At 37.2% G+C, this 20,904-nt stretch overlaps 1 protein-coding gene across 7 annotated transcripts in view; it reads right to left on the reverse strand.

Annotated features, from left to right (window-relative positions):
- Positions 1-148: 148 nt before the first annotated feature.
- Positions 149-20,904, reverse strand: part of ANKRD12 (ankyrin repeat domain 12) — a 68,132-nt gene continuing 47,376 nt past the window's right edge. For all 7 annotated transcript variants that reach the window (XM_089517045.1, XM_089517042.1, XM_089517044.1 and 4 more), the window contains 7 exons: positions 20,723-20,865; positions 18,561-18,708; positions 9,910-14,513; positions 8,305-8,403; positions 6,851-6,994; positions 3,338-3,433; positions 149-1,579 (listed from right to left, as the gene is read on the reverse strand). In XM_089517045.1, the coding sequence (XP_089373171.1) occupies positions 1,394-1,579; positions 3,338-3,433; positions 6,851-6,994; positions 8,305-8,403; positions 9,910-14,513; positions 18,561-18,708; positions 20,723-20,865 (5,420 nt within the window). In that variant the 3' untranslated portion in view covers positions 149-1,393. The remainder of the gene's footprint in view (positions 1,580-3,337; positions 3,434-6,850; positions 6,995-8,304; positions 8,404-9,909; positions 14,514-18,560; positions 18,709-20,722; positions 20,866-20,904) is intronic.

Raw genomic sequence — 20,904 nt, forward strand, 5'->3', positions numbered from 1 at the left:
CCAACCCAGGTTCTCCTGAACAAATCTCTTATTTGCAGTCTCTCCCGTTCACATCATATTGCCTGTCATTTTTATGGTACTTCTTGAACATTAATCAGTTATTCACAAACCACTGAAAGATTGGTTAGAATATACAAATACAATCGTATAATGGAACTTTCACATATTTATTTTTGTCAAATTGTATAAAACTTCAAGAATGAAAATTTCACCATCACAAAGATCCAACCATCTGTTAGCATGACCAATAGAATTTATTAAACATTGTATTTACAACTATTCACATATGTTTCAACTGTGAAATATTAAAATAGACAATGTACAATTTAAGAATTTTTACTGAGAGGCATTTGGAAAGAAGGAGAGGGGACAATGAAAGGCTTGTTTTGAGACTACAATGTAAGAGCAAGTTTGTAATCTTTTAAGATTTTAAACAAAATACTCTCAGCATGGTAAGTCAGAGGCATGGCAATACAGCAGTAGAGCAATATACAAATGGCTCTGGAAAGTCAAGGTGCAATCCACAAAGCACTGCTGCAAGATACACAGAAAGGGGCACTCATGCAAATTTCTCTGAATGAATGGATGCTGTACAGAAGCAGTGCTTGGTGGATTGGCACCATATGTTGTGATCATTTAGGTACCACACACTAGGAAAAAACCTGAACTGAGCTAGCATGCAATACTGCTCAGTGCCAAATCTTAGCAGTTATGGTGATGAACAAGCAGCTAAATCAAACACATGCCTTGTAAAAGAAAACTGCCTATACACTACACATAAGAAACAACAACTTTGGTCCAATAAAACATTAGACAAAACAGTTTTACAATTAAAATATCTATTTTATACAGAGTTGAACATTAAATACACTATTTACATTTGCACAATATGTATAAAATAAGTTATTTAAAAAATGAAAACAATATTAACCTCTTTTCCAAAAAGAAAACTGTACAGTTAACCTATAATTATATAAGATGAATAGACTTTCATTCCCCATATTCCATATTCCCACAAGCTTACAATTTCTTCCACATGACTGATGTTGCTTGTGGGAGCTTAAGTTTAATAATTATATAATTAAAGTGAACTTTGAATAACAAGTACTTTTCAGTGGATTTCTTGTAACAGCTGCCAGCGCTGTTAAATCTTCAGCAAAAGATTGTTATACATATATAGATCTGTCAGGAAGATGCTTTGGGGATGCAGAATCTAAAATAAATGCCATTTAGTAATAAATGGTACATACATTTACAATATTAAATAAGATTTTGTGAAGGAATATATGGAACATTGGAAAAGGCAGTATTCCATTTTAGTGCTATATTTTAAACAGTTGTATTTCTGTCCCGCAGCCTTAAGCTGTGATAGACAGCAAAAATTTGCTAGCTGTCATATAGGTGTCAATTCAAAGTCATCATTAACGTCTACAAGAGGAACATAGAATTCCTGAATTTCATAAATGCTGATTGATTTATAAGTTGCAGGATCAAGTTCTTGTAGTTTAAGCTGCCATTCCAGTCTTTGAACGGCGTTTAAAGCTGCTGCTTCATGTTGCTGCCTCATCAAGAGACATGTCTATTTCAAAATAAACAGATGAATATTTGATTATTTACAGTACACTTTAATGTTAACCATACACAATATTCTCTAAAGTAGGCGTAGCCAATTTTATTCTATAGAAGTCAGTCAAACTCATGAGATCTTGACCTTGTGCTCCTCTTATTTTGAGCTATAGGATGCTGAAGAATTTGAATTCATAATGGAAGTATTAGTATAAGTAATGAGTATTAATTTTTGAACTGTAACTGTGTTTTAGCATGCTTGTTTTAAATTCCAAAAGTAATTAAATACATTTTAAAATAAAAGCTGTAATAGGCGAAAGATTTATACGATCTGAAGAGAAACCAGAGTATTTATACAATATATCACAGGCTAATGAACTTTAACATCAGGAGGTTAAATATGTATGAAAGGTTGTTTTCTGCTGTCTGCTCGTTTTTTTTTCTTTCTCTTTTCTCCGTTATATTGGTTTGTTATAGTTTTTTTGGGTGTAGATACATGTTTTTCTTTTTCTTTCTTCTGTCAGTGCTATGTAATGTGATTTTTTGTTTGTTTGTTTTTTATAAAGCAATTTATTAATAAAAAAATAATTAAAAAATAAAAATAAAAGCTGTAATAAATTAATCAGGACATGACCACAAGAATAATTGACTAAGTGGCTTCTTCATCACATATAGGCCTTCTCTCTATTTTATCTTTCACTTCTGAGGACAAGGCAGCGCAAAATGCAGCACATTCAAGAAAAACATAGGGTATTACAATTAAATTAAATTAAAGCTAAAAACACTCATAGAAATCTAAATTCATGCTTTTTAGGTCCAAATAATACTGCAGAAATAATCCAGTTTGAGATTGTTTTAACTGCCCTGGCTTAATGCTAAGGAATTCTGAGAACTGTCGATTTGTGAGACAATTAGCCTTCTCTGTCAGAGACCTTTTTGCCACAATAAACTGCAATTCCCAGGAGTCCCTAGCACCAAACTAGGGCAGTTAAAGCGGTCTCAAGCTGGATGATTTCTGCAGTACGGTTTGGACTTCAGTCATGCTCAAAATGGAGGATATTTTAAAATTCATCCTGCTCAAACATCACACAGCACAGACAGGTTAGCGTATGATTTACAATCAATAAACCGTGACTGTCTGTCTCTCTTCTACATATATAGAAAGTCTGATGTGATCCTTAGGATCCTGGCTTGTCTTTTGAAAACTAAACATCTGCGCAATCATGTTCCACACAAGTGACATATATTGAACTCAATGGGAGTAAGTGTGTGCATTTTTCTCTAGATTGGGCTTTGCTGGAAGTACACAAAGAGCAGCAAGTAAGGATGATTTCCCCATCTTGTACAATACTGAGAGGCAATTCCACAGATAAAACAGGTGCATTATCCCAAACAGTGTTCCGACAATGCACTGGACTAGAAAACTACAGATGCAGAAATTTAATGTTTACACTGGAATTTCAAAAGGGCAAGCAACTTGTGGAATTTAATGCCTTTGACTCAACTGTCACCTAGCAGAAGCCATCTAAGAGAGAGGAAAGCATGGACATTACACACACACACACGCACACACACACAGAGAGAGAGAGAGAGAGAGAGAGAGAGAGAGACAGAGCTTCGGGAGGGAATTTGGCTGAAGGTAGATGAAAATGGTTTTAATAAATACACATGTACTAGCTTACACGTGAATTTGTTATGGCCCAAACAGTGGGATGGAATTTGATAAGAACCAGCTTTTTAGTGAAATTTTTTTTCCCCAGAAGATACATACCTTTAATTTGTCAAATTTATCATCCACATCTTGTAACCATGACATAAATTGCCTTGCATTAAATCGATCTCTAACTGATGTTTTACTGTCATCAGTCTGTAAAGGAAACATATTAGAAATGAAAACAAAAGTTAGTTGTTAGAACATGTGTGTCAAAAAAAAATTGCCTTGCATGGACCTATGTATTTAAAATGTTAGAATGATGAAAAAACACCAATGTGAATCCAAAGGTGCCCTTTTACTACTAGCCTTTTACACAGACAGGGCTTTTTTTTTAACTAGTAGACTGAAAAACTGCACCCCATCAGGAAAAAAAAATCTGTTTTCCTATCTTCTTGCACAACCTCTTTCTTAATATCTTTTTATGGTTCCCTTGGAAACAACTTGAATGCACACAACAACAACAACAACAACAAAAGTTTGTATGCTACAGGCAGCATCTTCTTCGTTATTCTCCATCTCTCTCAAGTTGTAACACAGACCATAATAAAGGCAGTGGCAGTCCACAGAATATGGTTCTGTATATCAGTTGTTTATATATTTAAATTACATTTTTAGTTATTGTAACTAAGAGCCATTGATAGGTTCATTTTCCATGAATCCTTTAAACCAGTGATTCCCAAACTCTGGTCTTCCAGGTATTTTGGACTTCAGCTCCTAGCATCCCAGACTATTGGCCAAGATGTCTTGGTCTTCTAGACGTTGGAGTCCAAAAGACCTGAGTTTGGGAATCCCTGCTTTAAGCTCTTTTTAAAAGCAATTTCTAAGTAGCCATTATTACATCTCATGGAAGTAGCTTCTAAAAAATATATGCACTGTATTAAGAAGTTATTGCCTTTTTCTGCCCTGAATCAAGTGACAACCAATTTCATTGAGGATTCCTGAATTTCCTTTTGTAAGCTGCCTTGGGTCCCACTCCAGGATAAAAGTGGTATATAAATGAAAATAATCTGTTCAATCAGTCAGTCAGTCAGTCAGTCAGTCTCCAAACTATGTTGTTGTTGCTGTGTGCCTTCAAGTCATTTCCGTCTTATGGCAATGCTAAGATGAACCTATCATGGGGTTTTCTTGGCAAGTTCCTTCAGAGGCGGTTTGTCATTGCCATCCTTTGATGCTGAGAGTGTGTGACCCAGAAGGTCACCCAGTGAATTTACATGTCCAAGCCGGGATGCAAACCCTGATCTCCAGAGTCCTCATCCAAGGCTCAAACCACTACACCACACTGGCTCTCCTCCAAATCATACATCATTTATAAAATTTTACCATTTCCCCCTTAGCCATCTTTCTAAATAAGAAAGGTGTTGCACTATTGGAATAATTTCAGCTGCTGTTTTCTGAACCATTCCAAGCTCTCAACTATCCTTTTTGAGATTGGGCAATCATGAAAGAATTAACAAAGTTACACAATGCTGTTATATAAAGGCATTATGCTACAGGCAGTTTTAAGAACAAAAAAAGTCATACTGGGTAAGACCCACGGCCTATCTAGTCTAGCATTCTGTTCACAGCAGACAATGAACCACCAATGGGAACCTGCCATCAAGCACGAGTGCCATTTGCACCCCACTCCTTTATTTTCTACTAATTGATCTATAGAGGTGACCTGGTACAACAAGCCTCTGGTACTGGAGGGAATGTATATGCATTGTGACTAATAGCCATTGCTATCTCCATCCCTTCGGAACTCCTTCCCTAATAATTTCTTCCACAGAATTTCATAGAATCATAGACCACAAGGGCCATCCAGACCAACCCTCTGCCATTTGTCCCAGGGACCTTCTCCTAAGTGGAAATGGAACACACAACATAATTTTCATTGTCCTCTGAAGATGGGATGTGTCTGAAGTTTTTCTCCCATACAAATGTTAAGTCTCTGCAAAGACAGATAGAGTATGCCTTTTGTACATACAGCAGGATTTTGCATATGCTTGCTCAGAATGTGTGCAAAGCCTTAATATCACTCTAAAAGAGGTTAAAAAGCACTCATGAATACTTTTGTGCTGGTTGGGGAATTTGTCAAATGTATTTGGAAGTCCAAATATATAATATCTAATGGATCACACTATCTATGCTGACATTCTCACAGAACTCTGAGGGTGAGCAAGCAAGACATCTCTATATAAAAGCCATGCCAGTTCTTCTGTATTTTAATTCTAACTTATTTAGTTTCTTTGGAGAGACATTAAGCTAACAGGCAAATTTCCAGTACCTCACTTCCTGACAACTATTTAAAATTGGTCCTACTTTGGGCACCTTTTAGTACACTATTTAAAAACCTAATATTAGGGACGGTTGTCAGAAGTTGTCAAAAGAGCCTAACAACAGTGTAATGTTTTAGTTCTAACTGAACCATATGGACCCAGTGACACTGTTGGCAATGAGATATGTGTTTCACTTTATGTCAACATTATTAGTTTGAAAATGTTTTTAAAACCCCAAATAGGGCATGGTTCAGTTCACCACTTTCAAATGAAAGATTCACATAAGCTCTTCTAAGGCCCAAAACACATGGGCCAAATAAAATGGCTTCTGGCTGCTTTGGGGGCATGGTGTTTACATGACCCCCCGCCAAGCAGCTGGAAGCCACACCAGGCCGTGCTCTGATCCCAAGGACTGGATTAAAAGGGGGTAAATTAAAAACGACTCCTGGCTGGCGTGGCTTGGGACCTGCAGCAGTGGCCCACTTTGGGAGCTACCCGTGTGCTTGCCATGGTCCTGGTTGGACTGCGGCCAGAGGCTGCTCTTTATCAGCCGTCTGCTTCACCCCTAAGCCTTCAGATTAAGGCAACTACAACTGAAAGGGTCTGTAACAGAAACAGAAAATCTCCCTGATTCTTCAGCATCTCCAGTCAGCTATCTCCTGTTTTATCCATCTAAGTTATTTGTGCTCTGAAGTGGGAGATGGAAGAAGTACACACAATTTTCTATTTTCTCCCGTTGTGCTATCTATGCCTATCTGTGGATACCAGCTTTACAGAGTTTATTGGAAAACCGTTACACACTGCTGCAGTGATTGTGGCAGATTAACTGTGCCCTTATGGCTTACCTTTTTTTTTGGGGGGGGGGGGGAGAAAGAAAAATGAGAAATTATATTAATAAGAATCACCAGGCCTAACCCCAGAAGAAGATGAAAGGCCTTCCTTCCATTCCAACTGCCACTGCCTTGACCTCAGAGAGAGATAAGAACTGGCAGTATCTGCTGGCCTTGTTCCCCTTCCCCACTGCTGTTCCCTTCTCATTTTGTGTCATGTCTTTTTACAGTGTAAACCTGAGAGCAGGGCACTGTCAATTTAGCAATCTACAGGGTGTTCTAAGAGCCTTTGTGGCTGAAGAGCAGCCTTTGTGGCTGAATGAAAAACATTCTAAATAAATAATAATAATGAAGAAAAAGCACTGTTCTTAATCTAGCAGGTACACTATATTATCACAGTTATAAAATGGGTTAAAAGAGAGGGATTAAAACAGTAGCATAAATTAGTTAACACAAAATCCAAAAAGCACTCTTCTTTTTACCTGAGTGTCCATAGGCACATTATATACTTCAGCATCCAGCAATACTGTACACGCACTGAATGGTAATGTCTGATTTGCTAAAGTCCTTGCAGCTCGGTAGTGGACACGTAAAACTTCTTGCTCATTGGAAACAATAAGCTTTTCCTAATTAAACAAAGAATTCACATGTAGATTTGAAATACATACAATTTAAATATCAAAACAATTTGCTCATCTATCTTCCCATTTCAGACGTAATTTTAGTTACTTTTCTTTGTCACTATAAAGTTGAAATAATGAGAATTCAAACAGAAAGTGTTATGACACTTTACTTTAGAAAATCCTTTAGGAAACTTCTCAGACTTTCTGTCAGGGTGAGGGTCCTGCTATAATTGCTGTGTTTGAATATATGTGTGTGAATGCAAGATGATGGGTTATGATATCCTATTAGTGAATCTGTGTATCAAGCATGACCTGGATTAATGAGAAAGTATGAGTTACCAGTTACTAAGGTGGGATTCCGTAGCTTGGTACAGAGGGAAAATAAGGAGGGGCCAGACCTGGGGAAAATATGTTTTCAATATCTGACAAATGGGACAAAAGCTTTTTAAAGAGGTGAATTGTTTGAACTCCAAGTACAGTTGTGTAACTGGGGAAAATCCCTCAGTCCTGCCAACACGTATGTACTGTGATCTACTCTGCTTGCTGAATAAAGCTTTTCTGAATCTACTGAAGGCTTGTGTTCCTGGAAGAGAAGTTAGCCTGTACATAACACCTTCTTTGTAAGAATGGAGTATTTTCTTTAATGCCTTTTAAAGTAATACATTATCAAATATAGTGAGCCCTTGTTAACTGTTGGGTTTGATTCCAGGACCAAAATACAGAAATGCTCAAGTCCTGTTATATACAATGGTATAGTAAAATGAGTCCCTTATATTAAATGGCAAAATCAAGGTTTGCTGTTTGGATTTTTTTTTGGGGGGGGGCGGTATTTTATAGCTGTGGATGGCTGAATCCATGGAAGCAGAAGCTGTAGTTATAGAACACTGACTGTACTTTAGATATCTCAAAAGTCACTAAAGTTAATATTTTTGATATCTGTTCTAAAAGGCTTATCAGCAACATTCATTAATTTCTACCATGAAAAACTACACAGAGTTTATCTATTTCCTTCTTTGGCTACATATCTGTAGCAGATGACAACTATAGCATTGTGATACAAAATTTTACCAATGAGTTCTTTACAACAACCCATCTTGTCACAAACACCTCAAAGTGAAAAGCTGATGCATTTGATAAACCAGTTTAAAAATCAGGTATGTATTTCATAACAGTTTTTACCTTACTTCTTTCTTCTCTTCCCCGTTCTTTAAAAGTATAAAGCTCTTAAAAATAAAGGCTTATTAATATTCTATTGACTGATAACTGTATAAAAACTAAATAAGTTATTATTCAGGATTTTATGGTAGTCTCACCCTTTCAATACTGTGCTGTAAACGAAGTTTCATCCTTACAACTTCTTGTTGTTTAAAGAGTTCTTTAAGTGGATCAGAAAGTGAAGGAGGTGGTGTGATCTGTGAATGAAACACCATTATGATATAACAATTTTATGTATTAAAATATAAACAAAATCTATTCCAGCAGAGAAGTAACACATAGTGGTTAAAAGCTAAATTCAGACTTTTGTGTTTGTATAGCAACACTACAAATAAACAGTTTCCCTTTGTAGTGTTTGCAACTTTAGAAGTACAGGAGCCTTCAATAGACAGACCTGGTAGCTCTGTGACTCCTTGGCTTAGAGCCTATAGCTTTCAAAGCTCCTTTGTCTGCCACTCCATTTTTTGGCAACCAAGAATTGGCTGGTTGGTTCAAATGAAGATATAAAAATACTGTTTACTGCCTCCCTTCAGCAACTCTCTTTGCTCCAAAGCTTCCTTTTATATTGGGACTTATTCCCATGGAACTTTCCAGTTTTCAGTCTCCCTTGCCTTGCCCACACAGCTCCTTCTGTCTCTAGAGTCTGTACAAGGTTTTTATTACAGCAAACCCAAGCTTTCTCAGAGGACTGCTTTTACATTCCATTTTTCTATTGGTCAGAATGTTCAAGACATCACATTAGCTATGTATATGATAATATAGTTATTTTCCTTTTTTATAATTGTGTAATTTTAGTTTTATTAATCTATTTTCAAATAAAGTCTAATGGCATAGAATCATAGAGTTGGAAGAGATCGCAAGGGCCATCCAGTCCAACCCCCTGCCATGCAGGGAATCTAAATCAAAGCATTCCCGACAGATGGCCATCCAGCCTCTGTTTGAAGACTTCTAAGGAAGGAAACTCCACCACACTCTGAGTTCGCAAAGATTATTGCCAATGGTTCCGATATTTGCCAGTTCTTTTAATACCCTTGGATGTAGTTCATCTGGTCCTGGAGACTTATATTCATTTAGGTTAAACAGGTATTCCTTTACTATCTCTTTACTTATTCTGTGCTTAAATTCCCCTATTCTGTCCTCTGATCCGTTATCCTCAGGTTGAGGACCCTTTGCCTTTTCTGAACAATTCTTATGGTGTGTACAAATTTGTATTTTTTAATGTGAATCAGACTTGTTTTGATTAATAATTTGGGTAATAGTAAGCTATGGTTAATATGAGAGAGAAAGTGTAAGCTTCACCATCATGCTGGATAAGAAAGGGGTGGACTGCATGAGCCCACAGCTCAAATAAGAGCATACCCATAATATTAAAATGTGGTTCAACATTAAATATAATGTTCAAACTACAGCACATAACAACATAATATAATGTGGACCATAATGTTAAATCATGGTATAACATAAGTGAATGCAGACCAAAGTGGTTTGTGTCAAAGAATAAGCACTGTTCTCCAACATTTAGCAGTAGCTGTTCTCATTTTCTTGAGAACTCCCCTTCCAATAAACACTGCTGTACATTCTGTCTGTGCAGACTAGCATGGCAAACATCTGCTTAGTAGTTTAATATTAAATGAACTTAACTTTTTAAATATCACTAAGAGGACATTATTCACTTTTCATAAGTCTACTATTCAGTTACTTACAGTTGGAATGCATATCTTGCTCAGAGGATTGCCATCTAAGAGGTATGATCCATTGAAGGTCACGTATTCATCATAATATTGAGGTGCTTGAGGAATAACGCTACAGAGTAATTTGCGTTTCTCTTCTATTTTCTTCCTTATGTGCAAGTATTCAAAGTATGGATTTGCTCTCTCTGAACTGTATGGCTGAATTTCTTCTAGTTTTAGACCATCAACAATAGCTGCCAGGGACTGATGAGTTTTTTCCTTAGCTTGCATTAAAGACGGATTTACTTGCACAGGCTGAGGAACACGTGACAGTTTTCTTTTACGTGGATGATGTGCCTGGGGATCATCTTCCTCAGTTAGTCTTATCCTTCCTTTTATAGAGGCAGATGATTCAGAATCTCTTTCTGATATCTGGGGACACCCAGCAAGATTCTGCTTAGTCTGGTTAGCAAGCATATTTGCTCTGTTTCTTGTAATTCTTTGAGGAATTTCATACTGTTGTTCTTTATGGTCTTCTATTGCTTCCTCCAACTCTGACTTAATAGTTGGACTGTATTTATGGACTTCATGACCAGATAACTGTGAATGGCTTTCCAAGCAAGATGAAAGGCACTGTTGCAAATTTTCTAATACTGTACTGTTTTCTGTGTTGTCTATGTTGAAAAGCTTTCTGTTATAGTCGACTGCTATACCTTTCAGTGCTCTGGAATTCAGATCCTGTGGTTCTATCTCATTTTTATTACTGGCTATATGGGATGGACAAAGGCAGTCAGAATGGGTTTTTTCACCTTGGATCTGAACATCACTCAATCTGTTATCTAGTTCATCAGTTTGTAGTGTCTTGTAAATCAACTTACTGACTACAGAGGAACTTCCATTAGGGTGTATGCGAGGATCATTTACAGTAAAATCCTTTTCAAAATTTTGTGCAATATCCTTAGTGAAGCTTTCAGGATACACAGTAATAAGCACATCAGCTTTTTTATTGTTTGAGAAGATATTTTTTTCCACCTTCTTTTTACTGTTAGCATCTACATCTAAGATTGAATTGGTAGCTTGAATGGCACTTTGTTGATGCTTGACAAGTAGCACCTCTTGACAAATATCTGGTGAAGATGCATGCTTTGATCCAGACACTGAATCAGGAACAGGATGAATCTGAGTTGGGCAAGAGGACTGCGGAGGCAAAAATGCCAATGACTCCTGAGACATGAAATTTGTTGTGCCTTCAGCCTGATGATGAAAAGATTCACAACTTTTCTGCTCTTTCATGATTTTATTCTCTGAATGATGTGTAGCTGGGACAATTGCGGCATCTTGCTCACAGCCAGCATAACAGGTACACTCACAGTTCAATGAGTTAAACCTATCCAAAGCTATACCCCAAGGTTTACTTGATGGAGTCATATTATTCTGACTACTATGCTCTAAAGGCACAAGATTTTCTCCTGATGGGCTTGACAAATTAGCATTTTTAACAACTAAATCTGCTGTATTAGGTTTGCTACTAATAGGTCTTGTTGGAGATGACGCCGAACCAGAATGCAAACTTGACATAGCATTTTGGGAGTCCTTTTCAAGCAAATTACAGCACTGGAATTCATGTTTAGGAGAATAACTGTGACTCTGAATTGAGAACAAAGCATTGTGATTATTTTCATCTGAAACTCGGGACTGTTTTGCACATTCATAAACAGATGGCATACTGCATCTTCGTACTTCTACAACGGGTCTGCAATCATTTAGAACAAATTTAACATCTTCAACTGATGCTGATCTAACATAAGCTGGTGCAATTCTATTTGAAACAGGAGGCTTACTGCGTTCTGGTAATTCTGATAAACTATCAGTTTCATGATACGCAGGTGACTTGGCATTAGGTAAAAACGGTGAATGTGAAAAAGACATTTGTGAATCAGATCCTTCAAGCATAAAGTCTGAATCATATTCAGTGGTGGGTCCTGGTGGAGTCACTGTAGCATGGCAAGAATCCTCTGAGCTAGCAACTGAAATCATGGAAACTGACCTGGATGTTAGCCCAGTTTTTTCATTTTCTGATCTAGGGGACCTGCTTAAATTATTGTCCAACAGTACTGATGGTTTTCCACCAGCTGGTAAGTTTTTTGTGTCAACAGACTGCGACCTGCTACTTGTAGCATCTTTCAGCAACTTATCCTTCACACAAGTATCTGACAACTCAGAGCTTTTTGAACGAATCAGTTCTTTGCTTTTTGTTTCAGTAAGTGAATGTTTTGTCTTCTCCTTATCTTTTATTTTGTTAAGTTCAGAACAGGATCGATTCTTTAATCGCTCTTTTTCTTTCTGTTTTATTTTTTCTTTATGTTTTTTATGCCACTGTTCAATCTCCAGGTCTTTAAGGCTAAGCATTCTTTCAAAGCTTGTCTGCATCAAATCATCATTTAATAATCTCTTCTCTTTAGGTCGAGTATCTTTAGGTGCTGGTGCTGGTTTAGACTTACACTTTTCCATCTCAAGTTTTAGCTTAAGTACATTATTTTGCTGCATTTTGTCTTTATGTTTATCACGTTCTTTATATCTATCAATATCTTTATCTTTTTTATCCTTCTCTCTACCATCTGGAGTTTTCAGCAATTCATCTTTGGGTTTCTCTTTGAAAGATAATGTTTTTTCAGTATTACATTTCTTCTCTTCCGATACATGCTTTATATTTGCAACTGAGCTGTCTCGTTCTTTGGATCTGTCTTTTTTCTCAGCATCTTTTTCTTTGTTTTTTCCTTTTTCTAGTTTTGAATATTCACTTTCCTTTTCAAAAATCTTGGTTTTCTTTTCACTGCATGACTTCTCTTTGCATTCGGACAGGTGTTTATCATTTTTTTCTTTCTCGTGCTTCTTGTCAAGCTTTTCCTTGATTTTTTCTTTGTCATCAAGCTTTTTAATAGCATTAAAGCTTTTTAACTTGTCATTTTCTTTATGAGATCTTTCAGTCTGAACGTATGACTTTTCTCTTTCTTTTGTCTTTTCAACATTTTCACCCAATTCTGATTTATCTTTTTCTGACTTTTGCTCACATTTAGATTTTTTATCTTTTTCCAAAATTTTTCTTTCTACTTTTTCAGAAGCAGAGTTCCGTTTCTCTAGTTTTTCTCTATGTTCCTTTGCAGTTTTTTCTTGTTTCTCAAAGTCTGTTTCTTTCTCTATTGAAGATATACTTGTTACTATATCCCTAACACCTACACAAAACAGTTCTGTTTCTTTTTCAGTGAATATGCTTTCTTTTTCTTCCTTAATTTCTTTTGATTTTTCCTCCTTGTCATTTTCTTTTTTATTTTTATCCCTCTCCCTCTCCTCTCTGAAAGTTTTCTCTTTTTGAAAATTTTTATCTTTCATATTTTTGTCATCTTTCATCAGAACTTTTTCTAATTTGGATTTCCTTTCTGACATGAGAGATTCATGGTCCAAACTTGACATATCTTCTGCTTCATCACTTTTAAAAAAGTTCTCTTTCCAAAATTCTCTATCAAATTCAACATTCCGTTGGCTCTCCTTGGAATTCTCTCTATGCTTGTGTTTTTCCTTCTCTCCATCCTGCTCTCTTTTGTGCTTATCCTTTTCCCTTTCTTTATGCTTCAGCTTATGCTTTTTAATTGCTTTCCCTTCCTTGTCAACTTTTTTCATCATACATTCAGAGCTTTCAAATGATGGGCTATTATCTTCCTCTTTATGTTTAGGACTGGATTTTTCACCAAATTCTGAAGGAAACTCTTTCTGATGCTTACTTTTGTCTTTATTCTTATAAGTTTTGCCACTGGAGCTTTCTATTACAAACTCAGAATCTGTATTATGGTCGTATCGAACTAAATCAGATTGTGATGTTGCTTCTGATCCACTTGGAGATAAACATGTTTTAACATTTTCTTGTTTAAGAGTTGTTGACTGCTTTTCAATTAATCCACATGGATGCTTGGGGGATCTGCTAGCTGTAATCTGGAGTAAGGGCAAAGAGGAATCCTCTTTGGGACTGAAAGATTTTCGAAAATTCTCTTCTTCTCTACTTTTGTCAAAAGATTCTAATACAGAACAACTCAAGACTGTCCCTCTGGGGTTATCTTTTTCTAGTTTTAACTGCTGGTTTTCTTTATTTTTGCTTTGATTTTTTACTTTTCTTTTAACTTTTCCTTTTTGTTTATAATCATTAAGAACATACTCTTTTTTAATCTTGGTATCAGAACCTGATGTGTCTGTGACAGTACATGAAGGAGAAATTATCTTTTTATCTTGAACAATATCTTCATCTGAACTTTCAGAACTTGAATACAAGACCCTAGAGGGCTTCTGTCTTTTGTTTTTCAAAGATTTCTGAAATGATACTTTTTCCTGTTTAAGAAATATGCTACTCTGTTCTACTTCAGACTCATCTTCTTTTTTCAAATCTTTCCTAGGTATGTGTCTATCATCAATCATTTTCTTGACTTCATCTTCATCATCATCTTTAAATTCATATTCATCTAGAGCAGATGAAAGTGGTGCCTTATTAGGAATGTGCTTCACATCATTAACTAGACATTCTTTTTCTGTCTCAGAATCCATATTTCCATCTATACTGGAGGGATTTACAGATGGTGTTTCTTCAAGATCTGGAATAAGAATTTTAAAAAATTACTGTTTTATTCATTTCATTGCTTTTAATGATAACTGCTGAGATTCTTAAATGTTAATTTGTTGTTGTGTGCCTTCAAGTTGTTTCCGATTTATGGAAACACTAAGGTGAGCCTATCAAAGGATTTTCTTGACAGGATTTATTCAGAGGGGTTTTTCCATCGCATTTCTCTGAAGCTGAGAGAGTGTGAGTTGCCCAAGGTCACCCAGTGCACTTCTATAGCCAAGTGAGAATTCAAACCATGGTCTCCTGGAATCTGGGTCCAACATTCAAACCACTACACCACACTGGTTCACTAGCATGAATGATTGTGGAATAAAAAGTTACATGTAAATAGTTGACCTTGTGGGAAAGCTAGGCATTACTTACTGTTCTCATTATGATTATGACTAAAAATACAATGCACTGCCCACTGCCCAGGAGCTTATCCCAAATCTGTGCTGGTTGTAGAAATTTAGCATTTCTTAATGTGGAATCTGGCATCTGTGATACAGAATTCTGGCTAGCCCCTGGCTGCATCTGCAAAGCAGAAATAACCCAGGCTGACACCCCTTTAACTGCCCTGGATCAATACTATGGAATTCTGGGATTTATAGTTTATTGTGGCACCAGAGCTCTCTGACAGAGAAAGCTAAATGTCTCACAAAACTACAAATCCCAGAATTCCACAGCACTGACTCATGGCACTTAAAGTAATGTCAGCCTGGATTACTTTTGAAGTGTGGATAAAGCCTTGAAGATTACTGATAAAAAAGGCATTAAAAAGTTTGCTGTCACACCCCAACTACATGACAGAGCACAATGTTTACATACCAAGGGTCTCAAAATTTTAAGGCATGGCTAAGAAATACCCTTGCCTGAAATCCTAAAGAGCTCCAGCCATTCACTGTATAATAACAGTGGGTAACGTGTAGCTTGTGGGCTGCATATTCCCTTCAAGCCCATTTTTGTGGCTTCCTGTTGACTAAAGTACTCCTCCACATTTTTATTTTTTAAAAAACACTGACATTGTATTTTGCCACTGAAATTCAGAAGCTATTAAATGGGAACAGAAACTAAAGACAATTAAACTGGAAAAGAAACTAAATGGGATCATTTAGTTACATTTAATTCAATATCAATAGTCAATATCATAATTGACATCATATTGGAGTGAGTTTAAGTTTCTATTTAGTTATATGAAAGAAAGTAATTCTAGATATATTGATACATTTAGTGACTCTATTTGGCAGAGGCAGAAGAGGAAGAAGTTGGACAATTCTGTGTTAGGGATAAGGAAGAAATTGATAACACACCAAAAAAGGACATGTTGATAATCATAGGCAATTGGAATGCAAAAATGAGAAACATAGCAGAACCAAAGATTGTAGGAGATTTTGGCTTAGAATCAATAAATGAAGCAAGAGAACGATTAATTGAATTTTATGAGGTGAATGATTTGTTCACTGCAAACACATTCTTCAGGTGACCAAAGAGGCAACTAAATACATGGATGTCACCCAATGGTCAATACAGAAATCAAATAGGTTACATAATTGGAAGCAGAAGATGGACTAGTCCAGTGATGGCGAACCTATGGCACGTGTGCCAGAGGTGGCACTGAGAGCCTTCTCTGTGGGCACACATGATGTCGCCCTAGCACAGAGTTTGCCAGAGTTTCTTACTAGAAAGCCAGAGGGACGTGGCACTTTGCAATAAATAAGTGGGGTCTGGGTTACAGTTTGGGCACTCGGTCTGTAAAAGGTTCACCATCACTGGACTAGTCCCATTCTCTCTACTAAAACAAGCCTAGGAGCAGATTGTTGCAGACCATAAATTGCTAATATTAAAAATAAGAGTAACGTCAAAGAAGAACACTAAATCAATAATCATGCCAAATGCAACCTGAAAAAACCCCTTGTAGAACTTAAAGATAATGTAAAAATAGATTTGCACTATTAAGCCTAATTATTTGGGAGCCAGAAGAAATCTGGACAGAAGCCAGGGACATTGTCAGGGAGGAATCCAAAATAACATTACGTATCTCCAGCTAAAGAGAATGAAAAGCCTCATTAGATGAAAAATGAAACTCTACAAGCTATTAAGAACAGTCGAGAAGTAAAAGGGGACAGAAACAGGGCTTGAAACCTGAAAGCAACTGTTCAATGACTTGTGAGCAGAGAGAAAGAAAATAATCAATGCAGGGACATAGAAGATAAGAACAAGAGATCTCTTCCATAATATTTGAGAAATCAAAGGGAAATTTAAACCAAGAGTGGGGAATGCTGTATGACTGGAAGGTGAACACAGTACCTGATCAAGAAGAAATAAAATGATAGAAATAACATACTGTAGAAGTATATGAAAGAGATGAAAAAAACGACAGATTGATTCAAGGAAGAATAAGTTGTAGAAGAATCCACAATTTTAGAAAGTGAAGTGGAAACTACACTCAAAGCACTTGGGAGAAATAAATCACTGAACACAAGGCATATTTATAGAGCTGTTTCAAACTACAAAGACAGAATCCACTGAAATTCTAACTACTGTATATACTTGTGTACAAGTCGACCTCGTGTATAAGTCAAAAGAAGGTTTTAGGGTCAAAACCATGGATTTTGATATGACTCGTGGATGTCTAGGGTAAAACAAAGGATTTTAAAGGGGGAAATGCTATTTTCATCCCTCCTTCTCTGGATCTCTCCCAACCACCTGAAACCACCTCTCTGTTGCTGGAGGAGAAAGCTTTAACATCAGATTGGAAAGGGAAAGCAGTGGATTTAACCACAGGCTTTGGTGGGGAGAGAAGCCTTTAACACCAGATTGGAAAGGTACTGGATTTAAACATGGGATTTGGTGGGGAGAGAAGTCTTTAACACTGGATCAGGAAGGGAACCATATCTTTCACACACACACACACACACACACACACACACACACACACCACTCACTCCCTGCTGGCAGCTCTTTCTGAAATCATTGCCAAGGTACAGGAGTTTTGCTTCTTTCAGGATTTTTCTAAGTACTATCATTGTACTGGTCAATATATAAGTTGACCCAGGATTTCAGGGTCAATTTTTGGGCATAAATTTCTCAACTTACAGTCCAGTATATATGGTAACTCCTAAAATGTAATGATATAGCAGTGAATACTAAAGTTAAGATTGTCCATGTCATTGTATTTCCAATTTCTGTGTATGGTTGTGAAAGCTGTATAGTGAAGAAAGCTGCCAGGCATAAAATTAGCTCATCTGAAATGTGATGCTGAAGAAGAATTCTACAGATACCGTGGACTGCTAAAAGACAAATAAATGGATACTAGAGTCAATGGGATATAGTAATTTAGGTATTGGATCAGGACTCTGGAGACCAGGGTTTGATTTCTTCTCTGCCACAGAAACCCACTGGGTGACTGTAGGCAAGTCACATTCTCTCAGCCTCAGAGGAAGGCAATGGCAGACCACTTCTGAACAAACCTTGCAAGAAAAACCAGTGATAGAGCCGCTTTAGGGTCGCCATAAGTCGGAAATGACTTGAAGGAACATAATAACAATAGAGCAAGTCAAGGCTGAATTTGCCCTAGAAGCCAAGATGTCTAAACTGTAGACACGTTATTTGGACATATTAGAAAAGACATGATTCAAAAAGACAATAATGCTTGGTAAGGTTGAAGGCAGTAAGAAAAGAGGAAGACCACGCTCCAGATGGATAGATTCAATTAAGAAAGCCGTGGCCCTAAGTCTGCAATACCTGAGCAGGGCTGTTGATGAGTTGAGGTCTCTCATTCATAGGTTCACCATACGTTGAAGTTGACTTGACAGCAGTTAACAACAACAAGAACAACATTGTTTGTATCCAAATCACATTTTGCTTCCTTTCAATGTGTCTCAGATTATAGTTCATTCACTTTGTAGCATAGACCTCAGTGGAATTCATTGAAAACCTTAACAATCCTTATCTATACTGCCCTGACTTAGATTCTGTGTCCTGGTCCTATAAATTAAGTTTCCAATTATGTAAAATTAATGACACATTATTTACTGACCTGAACAACCATCTTCATCATCCGAAATAGGAACTTCTCTTTTCAGTAAAAGTTCCAGTTCTTCTGTGTCTGCTACATCAACAGGTCTCTCTCCATGTTTATTGGCCTGGAATGGATTTCCACCATGTCGGAGAAGCAGCTTTACAATCTGAAACATTATGTATATAAGTTTGCCAAAATTAAAAGTATATTAAAACAGGTTTCAGGAGATGAACAGATGGACAGTGTACTGGAAATAGGCATTTGTCTTTATTATGTTCTTATTCTGCAAAATACCATATACATTTGGGACCCTATATAAATATTCACACATATTCACAAACACGCCACTGTGATTGTTGCTAAAAAAATAAAACATTAAGCATCAAAAAGAGTGTAAGGTTTCAGTTTATAATTGCTCTCCAAAGCAACCCTAAACTGAAATTCTGTCAGCTGAAGGGATATAATTCCAAGGGTCAGAAGTAAAAAATACACCAACACAAATGGTACACTGACAAAAAATGAGTGTATATGATATATGCTCTATTTTGCCACAAATGGATTGGCTGCTAGGGAATTGTAGAGATCTATTTCCTCCCGTGATCTGGCCACAGCTGCCTCAGAAAGGGATTCTGAGGGGCAGTGGCAGGGTTCTTGGCTCACTCAGGTTTCTTGTATTTTGAGGAGGCTGGTCTGTCAGGAAACAGCAGTGGGATAGATAATACTACTGTGGTATATGAGAAAGTGTATTGGGAGAGAGAAAAAGAAAAATAATGTGGGGAAGATCAGTGAGGCTTGCTGGGATGCTATTGAGCAGGCTGGTTTATCTGAAAGAATAGAAAAGGGATGGTTTAGTCATGTGCCAAGTGAAGTGGTGGGCAAAAGGAGCTGAATGGCTCATGTAGGAGCCAAGCTATTGGTTCACAGTGCTGAATTCAGTTCAGCTGAGAGGGAACTTTTCAACTGTTTCTTGTGTGAGGCTGTACCCTAGCTTTAAATCTAGGATCGTATGCATGTCAACTGTGAGCTCTTCCACCAAGCTAGGTCTACTGCTGCATCCTTGCTATCTATGGCTGGGGGTTTGTGGACAAGTGCCCCACTATAACATGAATTAATGTCATGGGGGTTCTCTCTCTTTTGCCTCTGCTTTTGACCTGGTATGAAAAAAGTCAGTGGAGCTATATTTGTTCCCTTTCTTGAGTTGGGTTTGAACTCCCACCCCCTGATTCAAAACATGTGCTGTGCAGAGCTACCAGCATAAGGTTGTGGCATTCTCCCTATTGCCCATCCTGGAACTTTCTCTTGACTACTTCTTGAAAGTTTTCTCCTCTTCTGGTGGGATCTGATTCCTTGTTTCATTATTTTTATTTACTATCTGTCAGCCTCCTGTCAAATGAATTACATTGATGCCATGTTGTGTATGTTTTTCTTCCATTTCTTGGAATGTTATCTTCTAAAACATCTGTATCCATGAATTCAACAACTAAACGTTGATTTTGCCATTTTATATAAGAGATACCATTTTAATACACCATTGCATATAACGAGACTTGAGCATCCATGGGTTTTGGTCTCCATGGTGTGACTGTGGTGGTCCTGGAGCCAAACCCCAGTGGATAGGGCCCATTGTACTATGAGCAGCATAAGAGAATACAAAACCCTAAATGTACTTGATATGCCAAAGCTATTTCTAGCTGTGCCACTGGGGCTGGAAAACTGCAGTAATGTTCTATTTCTAGGAATGATGGAAGCTTTCATCACTTTTTTGAGCTGTGTTTTCCCTTCCCATCTTGGGCAGTGCACATACAGGAATGGTGGCTATTCCTCTAATATAATGTTACGGTATGACCTCTGTTCCCAGAATTAGTTTGTATAAAGGGTTTCTCTGTTAAAATACGATCATTATACATATACATGGATTATTTATTTATTGCAATAACAATAGCAGTAGCATTTATATTTCTATACCGCTTATCAGTGAAATCAGCATTCTCTAAGCAGTTTACAATCTGTAAGCCAATTGCCCTCATCAAGCTGGGTACTCATTTTACCAACCTACAAAAGGATGGAAGGCTGAGTCAATCTTGGAGTCCTGGGATTGAACTCACAACCTTGTGGCTGCAGTATCGACATTTAACCAGTGTACCACCGGGGCTCCTATTTATTGTGTGAATGGTACATACCTTTCTGTGTCCACTACTTGCAGAATCATGCAGTGGCGTATCATCATCTAATCCTTGTGTATTTACATCTGCCCCTGCTGCTATCAAGACCTTAGCAACATCATAGTAACCAGCATTACATGCTTCATGGAGTGGCGTCCAACCTATCAGAAGAAAAGACAGAATTCATTTTTTTTCTTTCA

The sequence above is a fragment of the Sceloporus occidentalis genome, unplaced genomic scaffold (genome assembly GCF_023333645.1).
Source record: "Sceloporus occidentalis isolate IW3139 unplaced genomic scaffold, rSceOcc1.0.p SCAF_3, whole genome shotgun sequence".
NCBI classification, from domain to species: domain Eukaryota; kingdom Metazoa; phylum Chordata; class Lepidosauria; order Squamata; family Phrynosomatidae; genus Sceloporus; species Sceloporus occidentalis.